General features: G+C 41.7%; 1 protein-coding gene and 1 long non-coding RNA gene across 8 annotated transcripts in view; one reads left to right on the top strand and one right to left on the bottom strand.

Annotated features, from left to right (window-relative positions):
• Positions 1 to 7,712, bottom strand: part of LOC128148063 (uncharacterized) — a 151,615-nt gene extending 143,903 nt beyond the window's left edge. Inside the window, exons 1-2 of the long non-coding RNA XR_008237178.1 lie at positions 7,612 to 7,712; positions 5,316 to 6,438 (exon numbers count right to left, since the gene is read on the bottom strand). This is a non-coding gene — a long non-coding RNA (uncharacterized LOC128148063). The remainder of the gene's footprint in view (positions 1 to 5,315; positions 6,439 to 7,611) is intronic.
• A 346-nt stretch (positions 7,713 to 8,058) lies between these two features.
• The window catches only part of USP24 (ubiquitin specific peptidase 24), a 66,907-nt gene continuing 50,395 nt past the window's right edge, over positions 8,059 to 24,570 (top strand). For 2 of the 7 annotated variants that reach the window (XM_052800439.1, XM_052800435.1), the window contains exons 1-4: positions 8,060 to 8,534; positions 21,523 to 21,688; positions 22,673 to 22,740; positions 24,201 to 24,344. In XM_052800439.1, the coding sequence (XP_052656399.1) occupies positions 8,217 to 8,534; positions 21,523 to 21,688; positions 22,673 to 22,740; positions 24,201 to 24,344 (696 nt within the window). In that variant the 5' untranslated portion in view covers positions 8,060 to 8,216. Of the gene's footprint in view, positions 8,535 to 9,373; positions 9,594 to 21,522; positions 21,689 to 22,672; positions 22,741 to 24,200; positions 24,345 to 24,570 lie in introns of those variants that run through there. The other 5 variants (XM_052800440.1, XM_052800436.1, XM_052800438.1 and 2 more) reach the window with 4 other exon arrangements.

The raw sequence follows: 24,570 nt of genomic DNA, 5'->3' as shown, positions 1-24,570 counted from the left end.
TGGTCTTGCTTCCAACACTACTAGGAATTTAGCTGATTTTAAGCAAGAAAGTTTTAAATTATTGTGTTGTCTCTGCTTTTGCCCATTTGTCACTGTAAAAAAACCGTAAAACACAGAAAATGTTTTCAGTCCTGCTGCACACAGAGCACCTTTCTTTCCAGTGAGGTGGAATTCTAGCTTTGGCAGAATCAACCTCAAATTAAACAAGATCCAGCCTGGCCAGCAAAAGGGCACTTCCTGCTGCAGGACAGGATTCATCACTGCTCAGTAACACTAGGATTGACAGACCAGTCAGAGCCCGTAGAACCAGCCCCTGCCTCATAGTTTTTTAAAAGCAGCAGCCAGACAAATGCAACAGGGAGAAGGGAGGGAAGAATTCACCATATCATTATACCCCCATGTAGTGTATGACAGAATTTGCCATCTTGTAGTAAAGTGATTTCCACTATGATTATTTGGGGATTGAGGAGAACAAGAGTTTATTTCATGCTTTAGAGAAAAAGTATGGATGTACTTGTAAGAGCAGCACACAGGCAGCAGAGACTGCAGCATTTGTGGAGTGATGATGGCCTTGCATAATGTAATGCAGCATTAAAAGGGATATTGTTGCTGCAGTATGGTAACAGATCAAAGGCTGGGAGCACCCTAGGAGTGAAAGGAGTAGCTGATATCAGGGTACAGTAACAGAGCTGATACATGGGTGCGACTCAGCCCTGAAGCACTTTGCTGGTGAAGATAGCCTTCAAATGAGTCACTGACAGATCAAATGCATTGTAAAAGGGACAACATGGCTGTGCGTGCCAGCAGGCAGATGAGGCAGGAGAAATCCAAGGCTTCAGGCTCTCACAGCCTTGAAGAACCTCTTGGTATTTCTGCAAACTTAAGCCTTGTGTTTGAACAAAAAATAATCACATGCTTCCACCTCCCCTGTAGTCCCACCTGCAGATCCCTACGCACAGCACTGAGGCCTTCCTCTGGCACAGAATGGCTGCTGCCTCCTACCCAGAGCTGAGTTTCAGTTTCAGCTGCCCTTCAGTCTGCACTTAATAATCTGCATGAAATGACAGAATCTGCCCGAATGAGAAATGGAGAAATCCTGTGCAAATACAACTAAAGCAATGGTAACATTAAAGAAGTTCAGAAATGAAAGAGGTTCTTCCATCACAGTCCCTCTGCCTAAATACCTCCAGATTTTTAGTCAGGATAGTGGTTTTCACCTCTTCTACCCCTGAACTCCTGCATGGGGCTGCTGGTGCCAAGCAGCTGCAGTGCTCCAGTACAAAACCCTGGCAGCAGGAACAAAACTTCAGGTTTCCATGTCACTGAGGACAAACAAGGTGGTGTTTTGATCAGGAGGTAGAGGTGCCTCTTAAAAGCAGGAGAGGAGTTGTGGACCAGTCTTTAATATAAATCAGGTTTTTGTGCTGATTTAAGCCCAGCACCACACAGGCCTGTGTTGCTGTGGAACAGAGTAAAACAAAAAATAAAAGGCACCAGATCTGTAAAGCAGTTTCCATTTGGTGATTCTCTCCCTCAGCAGACTCCTTCCTACCTAGTCTGTGTTTCAATAATTAGAGCTTAAAAAATTCTCCAGCTTCACAGACTTGTTTCTCAAGCTTCAATGCAGAATTTAGACAATGAGAAACTGAAGAAGCAGGTCTTGCTTTAAAGGTCAAAACCTAATTCAAAAGGAATCTGCACAGGGCAAAAAGCCAGCAAGGAGTTCCCTGTTGTTCTATCACATTGCACCACATTTCAGCCTACACCAGGGAAACGCCAACTGCTTTTGTTCCTGGATATCAGATACACACGCACTACAGAAAACAGCCTTCACCCTCAGAGTACTGCGTGTTACTACAAGCACTGTCGCCATGCTGCACTGCCCTTAGCTAGACTGATGTAGTCTGTAAGTCGAGCATATCCCATCAGCGTTGGATTCACTGTACTGTTTCCTACCTGCCTAAATAGAGTCTCCCATGCTGTTCCCCTCCACAGTCTCTTGCTTGCTTGCATTGAATTCATACTGCTATCCACAGCTCTACTGATTATAAGACTGCAAAGTCTGTAAACGTTGGATTGGTATCACAACAGCCATGACACTCAAATGCAGAGTGTCATACCACATCTCCCCTCCTTACAGCAGTGTGTTAACATCAGTGGCTCTATATCACAAGAACGGAGGGATTCCTGAGAAGGGATCAGCAAGCAAGGCTAGGACTATTTGAGAACAAAATAAAAGCACCCAAAGGCTACCCTGTAAAACTGCATGGTGCCTCACAGACTTGTTCAGCGTAACAAGAACACCAGAAGTTTCCATTTCAGATTATTTTGCTTCTAAAATGTCACTGCATGAGTTCGGTCCTGCACAAACTGAGCTCTACAGTCTGCTATTACATCAAGTTTCCTCAGCTAACTTGGCTGAAGGATAGAGTGAGCATTCAAGTGCTTGCCTCTGGGTGGGTCTCTCAGGGTGCCCCTGCAGCTTGACACTGAATATCCTGTTTGTATTGTTTCTCCCCTTCATCAGCAGCTCAGCCAGGGCCACTCCACCATCAGAAATAATTCTGTCATTGCAGTTCATCTGATTCTGAACTCACATGTCAACACATCATTTATCTAAAATGACAGTAAAGAACTGTAACCAACACAGGGAGAGAAATGATCTTTAAAAGAAGTGATTTTACCTACAACCACACACACGAAAAATGGATTAGTCATAACTGCAGGTTTTTTCAGGGCTCTGTTCCAAATCTGACTCTATTGAATGGCTTCACTCTGCATTTCTGCATCTTAGTGCTTTCAGCTTGTTTTAAAGTTCACCCTTAGCTTTCATTTTCCACAGCTTGTGAAGCTTGTTTCAGGAAGAATGAACAACCTCCTTGCAATTGTTTCATTTTCCAGCCCACAGCTGTGGAGATGTGTTGTGAGAGCCACAAGACGGTCTGAGTTGAAGAGCTGAAAACAAACCCATACAGTGAAGCAGAGGGGGCAGATCTGCTCGGCCCCTGGGGTCAGCTGTTCTCTCCTTTCAGTCGTGTTTCCCTTAACATACTGTTCCACTCTTTTCACGCTCACATCATGCTGCTTCCATTCAAGGGAAACAGTATGAAACTTCATTTTTGTATTTGGGAGACCAGCGGGTACTCAGCTTCTGCTGCAGAAAAAGCAGTCATGGTTCAGCTCCTGTTCCCTTTAGATGCTAGAATAACAACGGGGACAGACTTGCTGGAGGATGCACATCAACACCACAAGATCTGTTCACCTTTCTTCTTTCCCTTTCAGCCCCACTATGGTTTGTAGCTGTTGTAAAAATTAATACATGTTGAGGAGCTAATGATACCCCTCCATCCCCCTATAAGGCTTGTTAGATACCCATCTTAAAAGCACTGTATTAAAGCTAAATATTTTAATTATGATTACTAGTGTACATGAGTCCCAGCTTGAAACCAAGGTAAACTGCCTCTTTGCAAATCACTGCTGACAGCAGGCTTTGCCTTGGCGGTTACCCCAGCACAAATCTCCTTTCTAGCTGGCCAAAAGCTGTGAAGGCAGCAAAAATTCCTAGCGTAGACAAAGTCTAAAAGTATACTGCATGAATCTGTCAGCTGGTGGTCGTGAATAGACTCACACACTTCTTGTGTCTGCTAAAGTCTTTGGGTTTTGTGAAGCTGCACAGCTCCCTGAGGAGTCAAATCCATCTGTGCATCTACTTTGTTATCTGTCCATTGCAACCGCACTTTTCAGGGGGTTTACGTAGTTCTTTGCTATACAAATGCTTTTAACCCCTCTGCTAAAGGCAACCAAACACCATTCATCAATATCTATGTACAAGAAATGTGATTTTCAATAATTCAGGAGGATTTGCACTATCTGGTCCCCGAGGCACTTCCTTAAAACCCACCTATTACATTTAGCTATAAATAAAGCAGAAGCAGGAAACTGGAAGAGACTGGGTGGGACAAGGAATAAAAGGAAGGAAGGAAGGAAAGATAAAGTCATTCCAGAAAACCTAAATTAATTCTTTGCAATACTATAAAAAGCTGGGTTCTGCAATATCTCAGATACTCTTTCTTCAGGTAGTAAAGAGTTCCTTTGCCCCAACAGGCAGCTATACTGAAAAGCAAGAAGTGTCTTGCCCATCCAAACCACAAGATTAGGGAAACCTTTGTAAACACGTTCCTCCTGTCAGTGCATGGTATGTCTAGGGGTACAGGGACAAGACACCTCTTACCAGCAAGTTACCTTTTTGTCTCCATTGGTTGATGAGATTTCCTGCAAGAGAATACCATTTGCTTTCCTGCCTCTTCTGTTAATCTAATACAAGTCTACAGAAAAGCATTTACCCTGCAGCCTGTGGAGAGTGTTTCTGTTCATCTGGCAGATAGGATAGAAACCTCTTCTTATAATCCTGAGATCCATCTATATCAGGTGCCTAATCCCAAACCATTAACACCAGTGAGAAAAAGAGTGTTCTTCCCTTCCAAATGAAGGAGCTGGGTTTCATACAGGCTCACACACCCTCCTCATTCATGCAACAACTGCAGAGGGATTTCTTCTAGCTACTGTAACTCCAGTTTTCATACAACTCCTTCTGTGCTTAGGTACCATATAGTGGTGGAGCCCTGTAATTAAATTTTGTCCTGATTTCCCATATTTAGTCATTATTTATAAAAGATTTATGAACAGTAAGTTTTAGCTCATACTAAGCTTCCCTTGGTAATATATTCCTATGGTACTTCTAACAAAATATGAGAAAGACACTCTTTTATCCTGAGTAAAACATGTACATGAAATTAAAGATTTGGTTGCAACATAATAAACTTTACATTCCCTTCTATCAAAGTCTCTAAGTATATATGTAACAATTGTGGCTGGGAAGGTACAACAAAGAGGGAAACAAAATCAGGGTGGCAAAGCATGTCTTCCAATTACATCTGAGATTTTGGTTGGAATTCCCCAAGAGCTGTAAACAAAAAGGGAAACCTCCAAGTTCAACAAGCCAGAGAGTCACCTTTTAGTTTGGCTGCATGTGTATGTTCCACCAGAACAATACGGCTGTTTCTCTTTGAGGGAAAACGCTGCATTCGCTGTTTAAATAGTGAGAAAGCTGTAAACACAGGACTGGCTTTAAAACAGGCTCATGAAGAAAAGCATAAAAGCATTTTCAGTTAAAAAGACAAATTAACCAAACACTCCTACTGTAACATCTCTGCTGAAGTGATGGCAATTCTCCATCAAACTCTATTTTTAGGCTACCTGGCAACACCATAGTCAACCCAAAAAGTCAGGTTCAATGTCACAGCATGACCACTTACCAAAACAGTTGTTTCTGTTCCAAAATGTCTCTTTTCTGTAACATAGGGGTTCCTCGTGTCCAGACATGCTTCAGGATACACATATGATGCATTCTTTAGAAAGTAACTACCTTCCATAAAGTAACGCGATCAAATAACTAGGAAACGTGTCATATCAAACTGGCAACTACAGAGGCACAAACTCCAAGTTAGCCGAAGGCAGATCTTGAGGAAATTAGTTCCCCACTTCAATTTCTTTCCTTCCCTTGTCTCCTTGCACCTCCTGGTGCCCCAGAAGGAAAGACTCACTCGCTGCTTTTCTTGTTCTCAGTTAGACAAGTTTGCTGAGCTTCTCCCTGCAACTTTTCTTGAAGTGACAATGCATGAAAAACATTTGCAAACTGGGACTTCCAGGCTAAATCATTTCTAGAAAAAGATGCACCCATTCCTTCACTAAGCTGGAACGTACAATCTTGTCCTTTAAGCAGTCTCAAGGGAGATGCTGTCAGTGAAGTCTGTAAAAACTAATTTGGGGACCAGTACACCTCACTGTCAGTTATGTTGAGCTGCTGTGTCCAAGTGTTACCCTTACATATTGGTAAATTCAAATTCCCTTCAAACTTCCTTCAGGACAGCTGAACTATAGAGCACAGGTAACTTAACGGTAAAGCATTCTCTTCTTTCTTAGTCACCTGGCATTACAATCAGTTCCTCCATTACTTTTGGTATGTTTTCATTAGTTAGCTCAGTGCAAATTTATAGGAGCACTTCCTTGAAATAAACCTGAAAGCAGTAATGACATCTAATAAAATATCTTACTTTTTCCTACAAACTTTTCTTCCATTAGTAGGGGAAAATGATGCCGACTGACTTCATCAGGTTGTGAGGATTAAATATTATTTATAATATGCTTAAAAAATGAGAAAGTGTAATTTAAATGTTGGTCACGTGAGCAAGCAGTGAGTCAATATTCAGCATACTAATTGATGTATTCAAGTGCTGGAATTTTTCTGAAGCCTGCCAAGCTTGAGCCATAACAGTTTCTTTACAACTGGAGATCAGCATGAATGAAAGACCTTCCTTAGATCCAGAAGCTGAAGTTCAGAGTCATATGTATGTTACCTCCATTCCACTAAATGTCAGCCTACAGAAAAAAAAAAAAAAATCAGAGGTGAATGAGCAAGATGAAGCAGTCGTGATTACCTTTTGGGTCAGCATATAAGGAATATGAGACCACTGGTGGCATACTGCAATCTAAAAATTAACCTGAAACCTTGCCAGTCCAACAGACGGATCGATCAGTTTGTCATCTTTCTACAGACAAACTCAAGGGCAGAGACAGACACTTCGCTCCGAAAGTTCGTGTAAGTTAGACACCTAAATCCTCTTGGTGTCCCCTACACTTGCAAGTTTCCTTTACGCTGATTGTGATTTGTATCCAAGACTTCAGACATCCGTTTCTAGATTCCCAACCCCAGTGCTTTCAGTGATGTCAGCCACTGTTAACACAAAATAGCTTGCCAGAAAACACGAGCCTCCACAGACAAATGTGTATATGCAGATATCAGCCCTGATCTTGACAAATCTTTTATCTCTTTCCTCCTTCCTCCTCTTCTCTGGACATAGAAAAGACATTGTTAAAACGAGGTGATAAATTTTGCCTGGGAGATTGCCAGGAGACCCAGATCTACTGACTTTTATGCAGTACCAGAGCTCACTAAGAGCATTTAAGAAATATATACAACTTATTTTCTGCTTTGGGCACTAGCAACTCTTAGATTTTTTTTTTTTTTTTTGCTATCTGATTGCACTCTGCTTCATTTTGTATGGATTTGCATCTCCGTTCGCTATATGATGTGCTTAAAGAACACGTTTCTACAGAGAAATAAGCTGGAAGCTGGCAGCGACGGCAGCGCTCAGCCTGCGGTCTGACAGTAACCTCTCGGTGTGGTGTACTCCTGTGAACCACATCCTCCACTCGGGCAGGCCCAGAACACCTCCTCCATCCCAGGACTCGCTGCCCAGCTGCCACCCACAAGCGCGGGCAGGGCAGGAGCTTCTGGCAGGGGCCAGGACTTCGTTTCGCATCAAACCCGACCCCCATCACCTCAGAGGACACCTGCCCGACCCTCTCGCTCCTCGCCCACAGAGACCCACCGGCGGCGCCAGCCCCCGCCCGCCTTCCCGCCCTCCCCAGCACCCCCCTCGCCCCCCGGGCCTGTCGTGTTTCGCTGTGAAAGCCCAGTCACCGCCCCGCAGGCCGGGCCCCCGCCGGACTTATTCACTAGTAAAAAGCCGTAACTAAAGGAGGAACTACCGGCAGCGGGCAGGGGGCCGGCCGGGCAGCCTACACCCGGCAGCCCGGCTCCCGCTAGGCGGGCTCTCCCGCGCGGGGCCGGCCCGGCCGCTGAGGCACCGCCAGGCCCCACCCTCCGGCCGGGGTCCCGTCCCCTCGGCAACGCCGCTCCCCCCTCACGTGACCCTGGCCGGCCACGCCCGCCCGCTCCCGTTGCTGTGGCGACGGCCTCTCCCTCGCCTTCCTCCCCTGCCGGTCCATTCATGCCCGCGCCGCGCCTCCCTCCCTCCCTTCCCCCCTTCACGTGACGCGGGCTCGGCGTGCGCTCCCCAGCCGGGCTTCGGCTGCCCGCTTCCGGGCTGAGGGCGGGGTGGAGGGGGTGCGAGCGAGCGAGCGAGCGTGTGTGTGTGTGTGAGGGCGCGAGCGAGGGCGCGCGCGGGGGGGCGGGGGCGGCCGCCGCGGCGGCGGCTGAGGGGAGAGGCGCTCCCGTCAACATGGCGGCGCGCGGGGCGGGCAGCGCCTGAGCCCGGCGCCCCTCGGTTCGCGGCCCCCTCCTCCCCCGGCCCGGCCCGGTCCGGCCCGGCCCGGCCCGGTTGGGCCCGGGGCGGCGCGGCGCGGCGTCGGCCATGGAGAGCGAGGAGGAGCAGCACATGACCACGCTGCTCTGCATGGGCTTCTCGGACGCGGCCGCCATCCGCAAGGCCCTGCGCCTGGCCAAGAACGACATCAACGAGGCCGTGGCGCTGCTCACCAACGAGCGGCCCGGCCTCCACTACGGCGGCTACGAGCCCATGGAGAGCGGGCAGGGCCCGCCGGGCGGGCACGGCTCCCCCGCCGGCGGCCAGGGCCCCCGCGGCGGCGACGGGGACGGCGGCGGCGGCGGAGGCGGCGGCGGGGGCGGCTTCGACCCGCCGCCCGCCTACCACGAAGTGGTGGAGACCGAGGTGAGCTGCGGCCTGCCCCGGGGCCGGCCTCCTGTCAGCGCCGGCCTCCCCGCGGGGCGAGTGGAAGCTCCCCGGGAGCCTCCGTGCCGGCGGGCAGGCGTGGCCCCGGGGCGTGGGTCCCGCGGGAGGGTGCCCCGGGGGGAGCTCCCCGCGGGGAAGGGGGCGGCCCCGTCGCCCCGGGGGCCGGGGCGGTGTGCCGGGGGCTTCCCTTCCCGCCGCCCGCCCACCCCCCCACGCCTTGCTGCCGTGCGGTGCCGGGGAGTGCGCGCCGTGGCTGCGATCGCCGCAAGGTGAAGAGCGCCCAGGCTTTTCCTTGGCATTCTAGGAATGTGTGGCTACCGTAGGACTTTTTTTTTTTTTTTTTTCCTCCCCCCTCCACCCCCCGTGTGCCTTCTTGCATAATCTGAGTGACTAATGACTGTCTAATTTTTTTTAACTGTTTGCACAATGCGAGGGAAAGTGCAGTCTGGGTGTTATTTTGCATACGGTTTTATTTGCGTGAGCTAAGCATAAATTCTGAAATAGGAATGCAGTGAGTTCAGATATTTTCAAAACGGAGGCTTTAGCTCATAACTTAAATTATAGCTGTGTTCTAAAGCGGACCTGAAGTAGAAGTGCTGGAGAATGCCAGCCTTTTCTCCCCTTCCTCCTTGTCTGCCTTTTTCTCTTCCATCCTCTTCCAGAACTCAGAACTCCTCAGCCAGCAGATGCGCTCCTGCTGCTTTCCCTGCTGCCTGGAACAGTCTTGTAGCCCTTACCTGTAAAGCCCTCTCCTCCTCCTCCAGCTCTTTTTTCCTAAACTTCCCAGAGTGCTCGTATGAAAAGAGACAATTAGTGGTGTCCAGACTATGGAACCCATGGGGATGAGAACAGAAGAACAGCTCTGCTGTGCGGTACCAAAGAGCCACCTTGCCTAGTCTCTGTCTCAAGAAATGGTCAATAGCAGATGCCTAAGCATGTGAATAAAACCAGGGAAACTCAGGTACCCTCCCAGGCTTCAGTGAACAGTGTCCTGAGGATTTCCTGCACCAGAAGTGGTATCTTTCTGTGTATATGTGTGTATGTATCTATAAATACGTATATATGAAGAATACACGCACATATCTTCTTGTACATAGCTACGCTTGCACGGATCATCTGTACCCATAGCCTCAGTATACTGAAGTCCAGTCTTGCAGAATAAAGATACGTGATCCTGTTCACTGAATTAACTGGGTTAAATCCTTAGCTCATATAATCTGATGATGTATGCTTGTGGAGTAAGGTGATCTGTGGGATGCTGTGTGTGCTGTGCGGAAGAGGAGTCGCTGGTTAACTTTACTGATTGAGGCAATAGAGAACTGGTTTCTAACCTTTGCTTTGAAGGGTTGGGAGTGAAGGAGAGTTCTGCTTGTTCGCATTCAGGTCTCTATAGCCATCGAGAGGGTGGATTTTCCTACCAGATATAGTTATGGTTGGGACAATCTGGGTTGTCAGTGTGATGTTTCAAGAGAAGCTGTCACTGTCAACTTCAGAGAAGCACTTTTCCCCCCCTTCTGTTCCTATTACAAATGAAACTGACAACTCTGACTAAGGATTTTTTCCCAGTATTATTTCAGCTTGTATGTCTGATCAAACTTACACTTCAGTTTCCTTTGCTACTCATGTTCTTGTTTGCTTTGACTTATGTTCTTGTTAACCCGCAGGAGGGAAACCAAAATGTTTCAATATAGGCAAATGACTGCAAATCCACAAAGCAGGCATTTCAGAAGGATTGAAGTATCTTGCTACATGAAAGTTCACATAATTCAGGCCTCAATTTAGTAGTTGGATTCATTTTCATATGAACATCTGTCAACTCCTGCACATGTATGCAAAACAGTATTTTTGTAATATAAGAGTTATACCTGTAAAAATCTTTAAGACTTGGGATTGTTGCCTGTACTTACTTGTCAAATACTGCAGTACAACCTAGCAGCTTTTGACGTATATTTTATAAAAGGGGGAAAAAAATATATATGAGCCGTTCTTGTTCTTTTTATTCTTCAAATGTAATTTAGAACTACATGTAATAAACTACAGCTATTATTTAGGTGGTTAATCCATAAGTAGTTTTCCATTCAGTGCAAGCTTATGGCATATGAAGCTGTACAGAAAGCCATTGCACAAATAGCTGTATTATTCATTGTAGTCATATACATTATGTTGCAACATATTATACCCCATGCTAGCTTGTGGCAATTCAGATGTTGTTTCTGGTTTTCTTCCTCTCTGTATCATCTCTCTTTCTAGCAGCTCTTAGAGTGTGTATTCCTCCTTCTCATCGTGATACCAGTTTTAACTTTTATTTAGTGGGGAGGTAGTGGTGTGTTAGATTTTTTGGTTTGATTTTTGGATTTTATATATCAGCAATGTACTTGCACATGTAAATCAAAAGAGAACAATTATTACAAATGTTCCCCTAAATAAAAATTTCCTGTGTAGTAATCTTCTTCATGAACAAAAGTTAGGCTTAGATTTTTTTTTAATTTAAAAATACGAAGAAAGCTTTAGTCATTCTCCGAGACGTGTGTGTAACAGGTCTGTGCTTTGTATTTACATTCTTTTTTTGGCTGAGTACGGTTTACAATGCATATGAGAATAGATTTATGAATGATTAAACACTTTACGTTTTCCCTAATCGGTAATGAATCCATTATGTTTGCATGTGCTTAGTTGTTTTCTATTACATAATGTTAGAATCTGTTCTGTTCAGCAAGCACGTTGATCAAAGAAAGGCTTGTCTGTTGGTTTTCTTTGCGAAGAGCATAGCAACCAGATACATATCATACTAGTAAAAACATGTCGTCTTTAGATAAGATAGTAAAACCAGTGTGAATCCTCTTTCAGTGGTGGAGACTGCTGGTCTTCAGGGGTGTCTGGAAGTGTTACAGAAGCCTGAACTTGGAATAACTGGCCCAGAAGCAAGACAGCTGCCATGAGCTGGCCCGACACGCGCTCTGTGCTTTATATGTGAGACTTGAGATGAAGACAGACATAAATTCATTTTCACAAGGGCTGAAACTTCAGTTTCAGCAGGTTAATGTCTTCCAAAAGTACAGTCGATTCAGTTTTAAGTTAATAGCTGAGCTGTGCCTCTGGCGTTGATGCTGTTAGCATGACCGTACTTAACTCATTAAAAGAAAAAGGCCAGACAGACTTGGAAACACAAAGGGGGCTTCACACTCGTTTGTGCAGTCTTCCTGAAATACCAGGAAGTTCAACTTTAGGTTTACAGCTGGTTTGAAGTTTTGCCCTGTGTAGTGCCAAACCACTTTGATAGGTTGAGATCACCAGCTTTTACAAGAGGTAACTTTGCCTGTTTGATATAACTTACATGTTTATGTCTGTTGCCTGAAGAAAATCTAAGTGCGTTTTGGCATGAATCTGGGATTTCTGTGTTTATTCCTTAGGCAGATTTTTATGGTGTGATTCTTTGCGGGGTGCAGGGGCGGGTATGCTCATCTTTACATATGACTGACAGATAAGCTGTTTTATGAACTGCTGCTAAATCCTTATAGTTTAAAATAGGACTATGAATGAACGTGAGGACAGTGTCTGTCAGTGTGTCCATGAATTGCCATGAGTGCCACAGTGCTGACTTTCATGAGTTGGGGGGAATGGGATGGAGAAGAGCAGGCCAAACGAATGCGGGGATTGTGACCAGAGAACCCAAAACTGCAGTAAGGGGTAGGAACGCACTTACACTAAAAATATTGAACATATAATGATGGTTTGTATAACCTTTACTAAAACAATCTTTATTTGTTTTTAAACAGCTTCTGAGAGTCATTACTATGACCTTTTGGGTAAATTGTCATGAACGGATTATATGAACGGATTATATTACCTTCTAGCTATTCCTGCCTCCTTTAGCATGTGCTCTTTTGATTTTTTTTTTTTTTTTTAGTTGAACTGGACCAAAAGCTCATATATGCCAGATTTTACTAGATAAGATTTATAATAAAACTTGTCCAAGATTGCTTTTAGAGGTGCTGTTTGATTTCAAGAGAAGGGGAGGGGGGTGTAGAAGAAACAGGCCAGTGACTGTAGTGAGTAACAGTGCCAGGAACATTCTCACTAGTCATGCTGCAGAACTATTGTGTTCAAAATCCTATCTCTCCTCATCATTAGAGCTCAGTACTGAAAGCAGTTCTGCCACAGAAGCGCTGCGTCACGGTGGGTGTGAAACTTAACTTCTGTTTTAGCTTTTAGTGTGTAAAATGAGGATAATGGTCTGTGCTTTATTAGGAGTGCCACGGATGTTAGGCTTGTGAAGTTCTTTGATCCCTGAATGGAAGGAGCTGTATTTATTTAAAGACCAAAAAGGTATTTAGCCTTCAAGCTAATGAGATGAATTTCACAGTACAATTTTATAAATTTAAAGTCGGTATCCTGTTTTGTAAGTAGTGTCGAGCTTTGCAAAAGTGAATATTTCTGACATTCTCATGTGGAAGTTTTACAGTGTGGCTTGTCTAGGAATTGGCCTTGTGAAACAATTAAGCAATCAAATAAAGTTCTCTGGTGGATTCTGGCATTGAATCCCTGGCTGGATGCCATCAGAATGTCAAGTGGAATTAGTATTTTAGCACTCCTGGTTTTCGGCATCACTGTTTTCAAAAATTAGTGGCCCTGGTGTAGAACCTCTATTTAGATTCTGGTTACGTTCGTGCTTTCTTGGGTTTTGAAAGAAAATCCCCTGATTTTCATTCTTGATCTAACACAGACTATTAACAATGCTACATGAAGTTAGGGAAAATAGGGGTAATACTGAGAGGTGCAGTTGGTTAATTTTAAATGTAAGCTTTGTTTTGAATAATTTATAAACTCATTATCATGTAATGTGATTGTCAGAGTAATCTTCAGATTGAGACTAGTGCTTTGTAATTACTTGTTCATCAGTGAAGGTGATGCTTGTGGGGTCAGTGGAGGTAGGAGACAACTCTGTATAGCCAACTTCTCAGCTGGGCAGGAAGTGTCTTTGATATAATGTTCTCTGGAGGCGTTTTCTGGTCGTCTTCCCAGTTTACAGTGCTATTCTGTGGCAGCTGTTTAATAAGGAAGTGAAATACTGAGGAAGAAGGAGAATAAAAACAAATTAGCCAGTGTTAGAAGTTAATTCCAGCAAATCATTTGGATTGCTTTTGGATTAAGGAACAGTAGCTCTTTGTATGAGGAGGGCAAAGATGGAAAGGAAGTGCCTGTTTCTTTTGTAAGCTCTTATTTTGAAAAAAATGTGTATTTGCGCTGCCATAGGAATAGTCTTCGGTATGTATGTTTCAGTTACGCTTCATGGGCCAAATTAAAATTAATTAAAAGAAGCCAATGTGCTCAATGTTTCTTGCTACTTGATCTTCCTGCTCACTCCTTTACAGCAGTTCTGGCTTCTCTTGTTCTGATGCCCAGCAGAGCAGTCTTGAGAGGCATTTAAAGATTTCTCGTACTAGTTAATCACAATTTTGTAATTATACATTGTAGAACTTGATTTCAAACTCTTTGTCAGTTCTAGTTTCTGTCTCACTACACATCAGTATGCATCCATAGAACAGAATTACAGATGAGTGTTTAGCAGTGTTATTGAATTAATTCTCCCTTCCAGAGCCTGACCTTTGGTCACTAAAATGTTATTATAAGTACTTAATCTAGTGTTTCTGCAGGACTTCTTTATTAATGCCTGGTGTTTTGGCAACGGAAAATAGAAGTATTGACTTAATTTTAAGTACTGAAATGCTAAGCATTTGTGATTCATTGTTTTATTGTATTAAAGCACAATGTTTATCTGATACCACACAAAGTAACTTTGAGTTATTTGGAAGTGAGCATGGGGTTTTGTGCTTATGAAAAGTCAAGGGTTGGGAGAAATAATGGTATCAACTCAGTCTGGCTGTTTGTAGTTACGCTAATGGAGTAAGTTTTTTAAATATATCCACAGGCAATACTGAAAGCACATGCACGATAAGTGTGTTTTCCTTGGTTCCTTATGAATGGCATTCTTAACAGTGCTTTCCATGACCTCTCCCTCACCTACAACTAGTTATCAAACTTTGAAATACATTGCCAAAAGTGGTTGTAATGAATCTGTCTGCCTCAGATTTCACTGTATACTATGGTAATAGTAATATAACAGGGCTAAGGTATTCCTTTTTTTTTTTGAGTTAAATGGATCTTTTCATTCAAATGTGATTTTTACAGAGCCTCAATTATTTTGTTTTGCTGTAATGCTTAGTACTGTGCTTATCTCTGAACAACTAGGTAAGTACATTGGGGAATATTGCTTAGTAACATCACACCATCACCTTGGAAATCAGGGAGGCCAGTACAAGCAATGTTTTTAGAAAATCCTAGTTAATTTCTAGCTTTGCTGAATTTATTTTTATTTTTCAAATTCATATTGTGTTCTTATTCCCAGTCTTAAACAGTTCTTTGTTGTAAGAGATGGGGGGGGGGGGGGGCGGGGAGGAGGTAGGAGTTATTGTCGTTGATTTGTTATCATCCCTTACAACTGCTAAGAAGGGTTTAGTCTAACCATGCATTCTTGATAGTGTACTTGTACTGTCAGTTAAGGTCAATGTCCAAAACTTTCTGTGAGAACATTCACTAAATAAATCAGAATTTTCTTAGGATGTCTTTATGGTGAGGTGAGAGTCCAGCTTCAGTTAGGTGGAGTCTGTAACATAGGATTTATTTTCCTTTAGTGATAGACTGGTATCATTCCCTTATATTAACATGATGAAATACTATTATTTTTTCTTATGACAAGATTTCATTTGCTTATGTAAAGTAGTGCATTGTAAAAATTTGAACTAAAGAGCTTAATTTCTATGCAAAAAGAATAAACCAAAACATCCATATATCTCCCCAACAAGTTTACTTTCTCTTAGGAGAACATAAATAAAAATAAGCATTCCTATCTATTGCTGTACTCAGAAATTTTGCATACAGGTATTTTCCTGTGGATGAAAATGCAAGGGCAAGATGCTGTATCAGTTTAGGACTTACAGCAGTTAAAAACTGTTACTGTACTTCGAAAATAAATGTCTGTTCATCGTTAAAACATTTAGGAAATCACAGTGGGTTTTCTCATTGCCAAATAAGAAACATAATGTGGAAATTCCATATATGACACCATTTTCTGAGGCTTACTAGTATTGTCATATTCTTAAAAGGATACCAAGTTTGCTCTTAGCAATGTCGGTTGAATGAGTTTGATCTGATGGCAAGAAGAGGCCACTGGGAAATACTCTTCAATTTTTGTTCCCACATCTGCCACTTAACCTGGGTTTAGAGAAGTTCTTTAAGCTCCTGGAGCACAAGTTTTTAAAAAACAAGTAGATTACAGGTATGAAAATGTAGCATTTTTTTTTAAACATTCAATAACTCATGCTTAGTGTGTTCAAGTGCAAGTGCAAGGTGGTAGCTTTGATTTATTTGAAAGTCTTTTAGTTGTTACCCCTGTGATTCAGTTCTAGGTAACAGAATATCCTCCTTTTAGGGGTTAATTAAAGGAAAACAGAATTGACATCCAGGTGTGAAAGTAAAAGCTGCTTTAGTCAGTAGTCTGGCAGATAGAGGGACTCTCAAGTCATGACTTCAGGATTCATAGCTTCTCCCACAAATTGATGGCATAGTAGATCAGAGAGCAGAGAAATGCTCTGTTTTTATGGGTATTTGATGTATGTCTCTCACCTTGCCTCCACCTGAGCATCTTGCACTACTTTGCAAACACTAGTGAATGGTGCGTCAGCATGCTGTGGCAGAGGGAGGTATCACTGTTGACACTTTACAGCTGGGGAAGCCAAAGCATTGAAAATTGATTTCCTTGTGTCATGGTTTAACCCCAGCCAGCAACTAAACACCACGCAGCCGCTCACTCACTCCCCCCCACCCAGTGGGATGGGGGAGAAAATCAGGAAAAGCAGCAAAACCCGTGGGTTGAGATAAGAACGGTTTAATAGAACAGAAAAAAAGAAGAAACTAATAATGATAATGATAACACTAATAAAATGACAACAGCAATAATGAAAGGATTGGAATGTACAAATGATGCGCAGTGCAATTGCTCACCACCCGCCGACCGACACCCAGCCAGTCCCCCAGGGGCGATTCCCCCGCCCCCACTTCCCAGTTCCTATACTAAATGGGACGTCCCATGGTATGGAATACACCGTTGGCCAGTTTGGGTCAGGTGCCCTGGCTGTGTCCTGTGCCAACTTCTTGTGCCCCTCCAGCTTTCTCGCTGGCTGGGCATGAGAAGCTGAAAAATCCTTGACTTTAGCCTAAACACTACTGAGCAACAACTGAAAACATCAGTGTGTTATCAACATTCTTCGCATACTGAACTCAAAACATAGCACTGTACCAGCTACTAGGAAGACAGTTAACTCTATCCCAGCTGAAACCAGGACACCTTGTTATTGCTTAGTATATCTGTGATAAAAACTGAAAGGTGGACTTAGAATTTTTGGTTTCTAATTCTGGCTTTAAGCATTTTTTTCATTACTTCAGAACAATTAAATTTGGTCCTGTTTGTAGGTACATAGTAACAAAATACAGTTTCTTTTTTTTTTTTTTTTGACAGTACAGTGAAGCATCGAAAAATCTGTTTTCTTGGCTACAAAATGGTGGTCATTTTGTGAAAATCACTTATTAGAGAGGCATGAGGGTGAAGGCAGCTGCTTGGTCTGCTGGTATCTTAGAAAGTCTGATCCTGTTGCTTGTTGAAAGAAACATGACTTCGGGGTTCTGGTTTGTAAGTTATACTAGATTCAAGAGCACATAAGGTGACTTAGCTCTGGTGATAATAAATTCTGTTGCTAGCCTTCTATCAAAATCAAATTAACAAATTTAAATTATAATTTGACTAATTTCATTACTAAGGCTGCCAATTAGCATCAAAACACTTTATTAAACTCCTTGTTATTTTATGTAAAGTGACCAGTATGGTAAATGTCAGTGGCTTTAGTTAAACAGTGTTTGACGAGTTAATTAGCTGAATACTGCAGGAATACATTTTGAAGCTTTGAACTGTGACCTTTTGGCAATTAAAGTTAATTCATATTTCACTTTTTGTGTGAGGGCTAATCTTTGTTCTGTGTTAATCTTCCATGGAAGGTTTTATACTGCAGACTTAAGCAATGCTTTATTGATCAGATATTTAAAAATTTTTGTTTATTTAGCCTAGCAAACAACTCCGGGAGGTGCCAGGTCCCCAGAGTTAGAATCTTGAATCAGTGCTCAAAACTGTTCATGTGAAGATATTTCTCTTGGGAGCCTGTGTTTGTATGTTTGGACATAACTGCATTTTCACACCTTGAAAATAAGCCAAGAGTGTCAAGTAATGCTGTTAGAATGGGGGGATCTTCAGGACTTTTGTGTAATAAGAGATATATTGGAAGGCATGGAAAATGATGTTAAAGGTTTGGCAGCAAATGTTTTTTTTTGGTCTCAAGATTTCGGCTGCAGAATGGAGAATAGTCACAGGATATGTGATGTGCACCATGATTTTCTGTCTCGGAAAACATGATTCTTGCAGACTTTTAAACTGTTTTATCTTTGGATGACCCGTTGGCTGCCAGGAATAGTTTCTTTGCTTTTTACTATTCTGTTGCTAGAGAATATTCCTACAAATCCTTACTGTGTCAGGTGCCAGTCCAGTATTAAATCTGTTCAGCCAGAATTGCATAGTCCTGATTTAGGTCATCATCAGCTGGCAGACGCTATTCTTAAGTCATATATTTGAAGAGAGGGAGGGAGTTTCTATTTTTTTTTTTTTTTTAAAGTATGTAATTCCCCAAAAAAGAGACCCAGAAAACCACTTTTTGGGAGGCTGACATGGCCTCGTATACTATTTACTTTCATGTATAGCATACTCTTTCTTTAACACCTTTTATTTCACTTGTGGACCCATGTCAGTAGAGTCTGTAGTGACTCCTAGCTCCTGAGTTACGAAGTGTTAATTGTGGCTACCCGTTCAGAGCTGTGATGTGTTGCATTTGTAAATGTCAACAGAGCAAGTAAGATCTTCAGCCTGTGTTGGTTACTGAGCCAACATAAAAATTGTCCAAGAGCTGAGCTGACATCACACCTTGCTACAGCAGCTGTTAGCTGCTGTTAATAAATCCCTCACTTTAAAGAGCAGTACACAAATCGATTTAAAAGTTGGATGGTGAACAGTTGGGGGGTTTTCTTGTACAGAGGGACACTAGTTATGAAAAGCAGCAATAAGTCTTTAAAGAGGCTGTTAGTCACACTAGATATGTTGTAAGAAACAAGACTCAAGTCTGCAGTAATGTGAACTGAACATAGCAGTAATCTCCAAGAAATGTAGGGTATTGAATTTATTAATGGTTTGAAGTAGAATTTGAGTTTTAAACTACCTGGGCATTTATTTGAGATTGTTGCATTTTTCACAGTAGCTGTGAAGCTACTTGTATGTGATACGTTCTAAAATTAATAAATAATTAAACCTGATACTTTCTGAGCAGGGATTTAGTAGCAGAAAACTGACAAGCAAGAAGACTTGTTGTCTCTAATTAGTGGAATGTGCCGAAGGTGTGCTCCTTCAATGCAAATAGTTCCCATTGTTATTAGGGCAGTATTCCCAGTACTGCACTCATTGTTATTTCTTGTGTAAAAAAACCACCTTTCACTACATTGTTGGTAGACTCAATCCAGAAATAGGGCAGATGTGTCCTTAGCGTGATTTATGATAATGCCCTTATTTGTGGGAGCTGAATGTATGGTGAAGAATGTGTTATTTCACTCTTTCCTTATGAATTTCCATTGTTACGGACACTGACAATCACTTGTGTGGTAAGAGGTAGATAAAGAGCAACATTGCTTAGATGCAGATGGGGAAGCAGAACAGGTGGAGTTTTTCAGAAACAGTTGAAGGTCTGTGCTGCTATTAGACTGCAACTCTTAAACTATTCATTGCTAATACTAGTTTTATTTAACGTGGACACCCCTCCGGGGAATGGAGCAACCGTAGCTCAGTTACTGTCATCATTTGTTGAAATGTTGCTTTCCTTTGCTACAAGTCTAGGCTGAACTGAAATTGCTCAACACCTAGCAATTGGGTCTTTATATTATACTCAGTCTACCTTTATTACACTAATCATTGTATCCTGTACTGTTACTGTAAGGGCTTTCTTTATAGCTGCACATTTATTTTCTACAGAAAATGGTTTTGTGTTCTGGATGGGTGTCCTTTACAAAAGCTGTAAATTTAACTGTTGTTTGTTTAATCAATACAACAGGGTATTTTCTGGAAAACTTTTTGCATTTAAATGCTTTTAGTATCTTATCATTTAGACCTTCAAACATCTCTTCTCCAAAACTTGAAGTATTTAAATAGGGCATGATTTGCTAGATGTGAATTACTTCAGCCATCCATGCACGGTACTAGATCAGATGACTACAGTTTCAGAAGTTGATATTCAGGTCTGTTAAAGTACAACTTCCCATAATGACAAACTTAGGGCTAAATGTTTAGTAGAGGCTTGGGGAAAGGTGGCACCTTACTTCCCAAACACTGACACATTTTTTTTTTCTGAGCACTATTTTGTGTTCCGTTCCTATAAATTTTACTGCTGCTCTCCAGAACCTGTTAGTAAGTCCAGCCACTGTGTGCTATCACCTGCACCAATTAACTTTAAAGGCTAAGCTCTATACAATTGCTGTTTCCTTGGCTTAATATTTTTGACTCATTATGAAAGTGAATATGACACATTTACTTTTTAATAAACAGGTCTAATCATGCAAATAGCAAGTGCAGTGAGAGAGCTGGCAGCCCACTTGTCTGCGTACATTGATTTCATTCTTTGTATACCATGTCCTGAGTTCAGTTCTTTCTTTTGGTTTATTCCTTTCTGTTTGTTCTGTTCACCTTCCTGACACTGTCTTTTTTTCACTCTTGAGTGTGTTTCCCACTTGTCCTTCCTCCCTACGTGTCCCTGGCTTCTCTCTCATCACTGCACTTGCGTTTTCCTCTGTCTGTGATAGTTGCTCCTGGTTGCTGCCAGGCCTGATCCAGACATTCTGTCCTTTCTCCTGCTTGGGTTGTCTGCTCTTGCGAAGGCAGGGAAAGTTACTCCGTGTGAACCCTTTGACACATTGGGTAGCTAGCATCTATGGGAGGTTAAAAAAGAAACAAAAGAAAATAAATGAGTGACTTGTCTACTCTTTCCTTTGGCACTACTGAGGCAGTTACCTCATATGGCACTTAGCAAAGAACATGGGACTAATTCTGTGTTCTGCCTGTAAGCAGAAATAGCTGCTGTTGAGCAGCACTAGCAAGGAGACCTGTAAAGCTTAGCTGCAGACACCTGCTTGCTTTTTCCCTGTTTGCCTTCCAGAACATTTTCCAGTAACTCATTTTGACTTCAGGAGAAGGACAATTGTAGTTTCCTTGCTGGACAACTATATTTGAGATGTAAATTTTCCTTTAGATAATTAGTAAAAAAAAAAAAAAAATAGTCCTGATGTACTGGATTAGTGTCTTGTGTTTCCTAATGTGATGGGGAGAGAGGGTGATGAAATTGGCCTACCTTAGAATAAACTATTCCATATTGGACAGCAGTTGTTGAACAGAGGATTAATATGCAGATCTATGAAGATCAAGGTTTGTTCTCTACAGTCTCACAGGGACTGGAAGTACTTATCACTTGGCTCTAGGATCTGATATGCTAAGGAACAAGATTTTCCACTTAAATAGGCAATTAGTTAGCAATTAGTTATGTAAATATAGTAGTTATCACCTACAGGAAATACATAAAGGTATGTAATCCCTTCAATTCAAGTTGAAGTATTAAGTTCTACTTTGAAAAACACAAGCAGCCTCAGGGTTGTTGAGAATTTGACATGCTTGTTACAAGCACAGCCGCTTTTTCTGAAGCTACTAAATCCTTTAAAGAGTCTAGAAGAGAGAGAGAGAAAAATTGTTTCACTTGAACTTCCTTTTTATTCACAGAAAAATGATGAAAATGGGAATTGCTCTGGTGAAGGTATTGAGTTTCCAACAACTAACTTGTATGAACTGGAGAGCAGAGTTTTAACAGATCACTGGTCCATACCCTATAAGCGGGAAGAGTCTTTAGGCAAATGCCTAATTGCATCCACCTACTTAGCAAGACTAGGTAAGTTCTCTTTCTACACGTATAAAGATTATCTGTTCAAAGGATTTCATAGCAGTATGGTGGGCAGTTATGTCTTTCGTGTTAATCTTGCAGTTGTTTACTTAGCACCCTGCAGAATGATCACATCTCTGTGAAAGTGGTTAACAGTGAACTATTCTACCCAATGCTGTAAAAAGAATGTCGGTCTCTCTTTTTTTTTTTCTCTAAAGTAATTTGTTTGCTTAAGCTTTTTTAAAAAGTGGAGCACATGTTTCTTTATGTTCTAATGGTTGTAGGAATTACTGTTTTTCAGAGCTGAATTACTGACTCTTTTTTTCATTGTGCTGGTTATTTTCCATTCGTAAAAACAAGCTGTCATCTAAATCCATGCTGTACCACACTTGTGTAACTGGTTGTTTTTCCCTAGTGAAATGCTTATAGTGCATTAGACCTGAATTTGACTTTTCTGTTTTCAGTACTTTGGCTGGGCTTAAGAGTGTTATGGAGGCATCATGCCGAACAACTGATATAGAATGAGAGTGCAAGATAGTTTTTCCATCATGCCTGATGGCAGACTAAAGGGATGTTATAATGTGTTGGAAGAATCGAAGTTGTTAGGTGGTTCTGGTTTGCTTCTTTGTTTCTAACCTCTGTTAAAAGGCTGTACTTAGAGTTGATTTTGGTTGGAGGCTGTGAAGCATCAGCAATGATCTGAAGTTAGTATAAATTGTAAACCTTGAAGGGAGAAATACTTATGGTGCTAATAAAGCTTGAAGAAGTTGTAAAAGATGGAACATTGGGAAACTTCTTATTTCTAAAAGGCAAGTTCTCTTGACTCGCACTTTTTTGTGGCTGAAAAACATGCTAGTTATGAATGAACAGTAGCACACTTATTACTGCTGGGTTTGGTTGGTGTTCCCAAAAACTTGCAATGAGGTCCCTGAGGTAATCTTAAAAAGTATTTTTTTTCAAATACTTTAAAAAAGCACTCTCCTTTCTGTAAAGGTCTTTCTGATTCTGATGAGAATTGCAAGAGATTTATGGACAGATGCATGCCTGAAGCATTTAAAAAGGTAAGTAGGGTACAGTAGACCCATTCAATGTTTCTTTGTGTTCTTCATGGCAGAAATAGTGTTTTGTAATCCAGACTTCAGAAACTGTGGTAACTGGTGAGTGTGTTTTTAGATTAAAAGCATACTCAGATTATTTTCCTAGATTAAAATCATACATAGAGTTAAATTTAAAATCATACAAAGTCCCAGTTCTGCAACTCTGGCCAATTCTGCTCCCCCGCCTCCCCTGTCCTTAAATGAAGAGCTCTATAGTAATTAGTGAAGCCTACAGACAGGTTTAAAGATCTTTGGATACAGCCATTAGTGGCAAGTTCAGAATCAGATTTCCTTTAACTCTATTCTTTCTGCTCCTTCTTTGGAGGATTGCTAAATTCTTTCTTAACTCTTCATGATATGTTTATAATTTGTCTTTCCCCTCAGTGCTTAATGCCTAATATGCCTCTGTGGCTGTTCTTCTCTGGGTCATTGTGAATTTTCTCTACTTCCCACTATTCCATCCATTTTTGATAATGCCTAAATTTCTTGCCCAGTTTTTGACCATATGTATAAAAACATATTTACACCTTTTAAAAAGTTACTCAGTCCTAATCTTAAAATACTGAGGATATAAGTATACTTAAGGAAAATAGAAATTTAAGGGAAAAAAATCTTTTTCCATTTGGCTATTAGAGTAATAACCTTACATATAATGCTTTTAAATCACTTGGTATTTTTTGCATATTAACTGAACGGTGTAGATTGCTCCTCCAGAAGGGTAGTCTGTAGAAATCTAAGTTCAGAGTGTGCTGAATTACAATTTGCTGAAATATTTGCAAGAAACTCTATTAATGGTACAAAAAGTAATTGTATTTAAAGTAGTAAGCTTTTTAACTGCTTATGTTCAGACACAGCTAGCAGAAATTAGATGAAGTTTGCAGATGGAAGCTCAATGTCCTTTCTAAACAACCAGATTAGACCAGATTTAAAGAACATATTTCAGTAGGTGGGAAAGCAGAATTAAATACCTCTCTCTTCATGGTGCATATTCTTTGTTTTCCAATGGAAACTGCTCAAAGTGTGAATTGGTAAATGGTTATTACAGCTGAATCAGTGCAGCTTTGTGGCACGCCTACTTGAAGACTTAATAGTTGTGTGTTCAATCTGCAAACAAATTAGTTTCATATTAGTTGTTCTTTGCAAAGGTTACAGTCTTTACTAATGCATGGAAATGGAAAACAGTTTGCTTTGATACATTTTATTTTCTGTCATAAACTGTGATTTAAGGTGTTCTTCAATAAAATTACAAATTTAATTAACTCTTAAGCCATTAGTGCAGGAAGAGCATCTGAAAAACACACCAGACAGTGATTAGTACACTCTAAGGAAACATTTGGCCTGAAAACAGTCTCAAGGGTTGATAAATTTTTCCTGTTGTGTGATTGTGCTCAAACTTTAAAAAAAATTTTTTTTTTTTTTTTTAGCTGTTGACATCCAGTGCTGTTCACAAATGGGGAACTGAAATCCATGAAGGAATATACAACATGCTTATGCTGCTAGTGGACCTGGTTGCAGAAAGAGTAAAACAAGATCCTATTCCTGTGGGCCTGCTCAGTGTACTTACAATGGTATTTGACTCTCTGATGCAGTTTCTAATATTTGGGTATTTGGCATTTCATATTAATGCTGCTGATGCTTTTTCTAACTATTTAAGTTGTGGTGTATTGTCTTACAATCTGCAGCCATTGCTTGCTGCAGATTTTTAACATCCAGTATGCAATACCTAAGGCGCGAGTGCTGTTCAAAACTTCTGAAAACTAGTGTGTTTAAAAAAAAAAAACAAACCAACACACC

The sequence above is a fragment of the Harpia harpyja genome, chromosome 11 (genome assembly GCF_026419915.1).
Source record: "Harpia harpyja isolate bHarHar1 chromosome 11, bHarHar1 primary haplotype, whole genome shotgun sequence".
Classification (NCBI taxonomy): Eukaryota; Metazoa; Chordata; class Aves; order Accipitriformes; family Accipitridae; genus Harpia; species Harpia harpyja.
The sequence above is the reverse complement of the archived record's forward strand: the minus strand, read 5'-3'. Positions and strand labels throughout refer to the sequence as shown.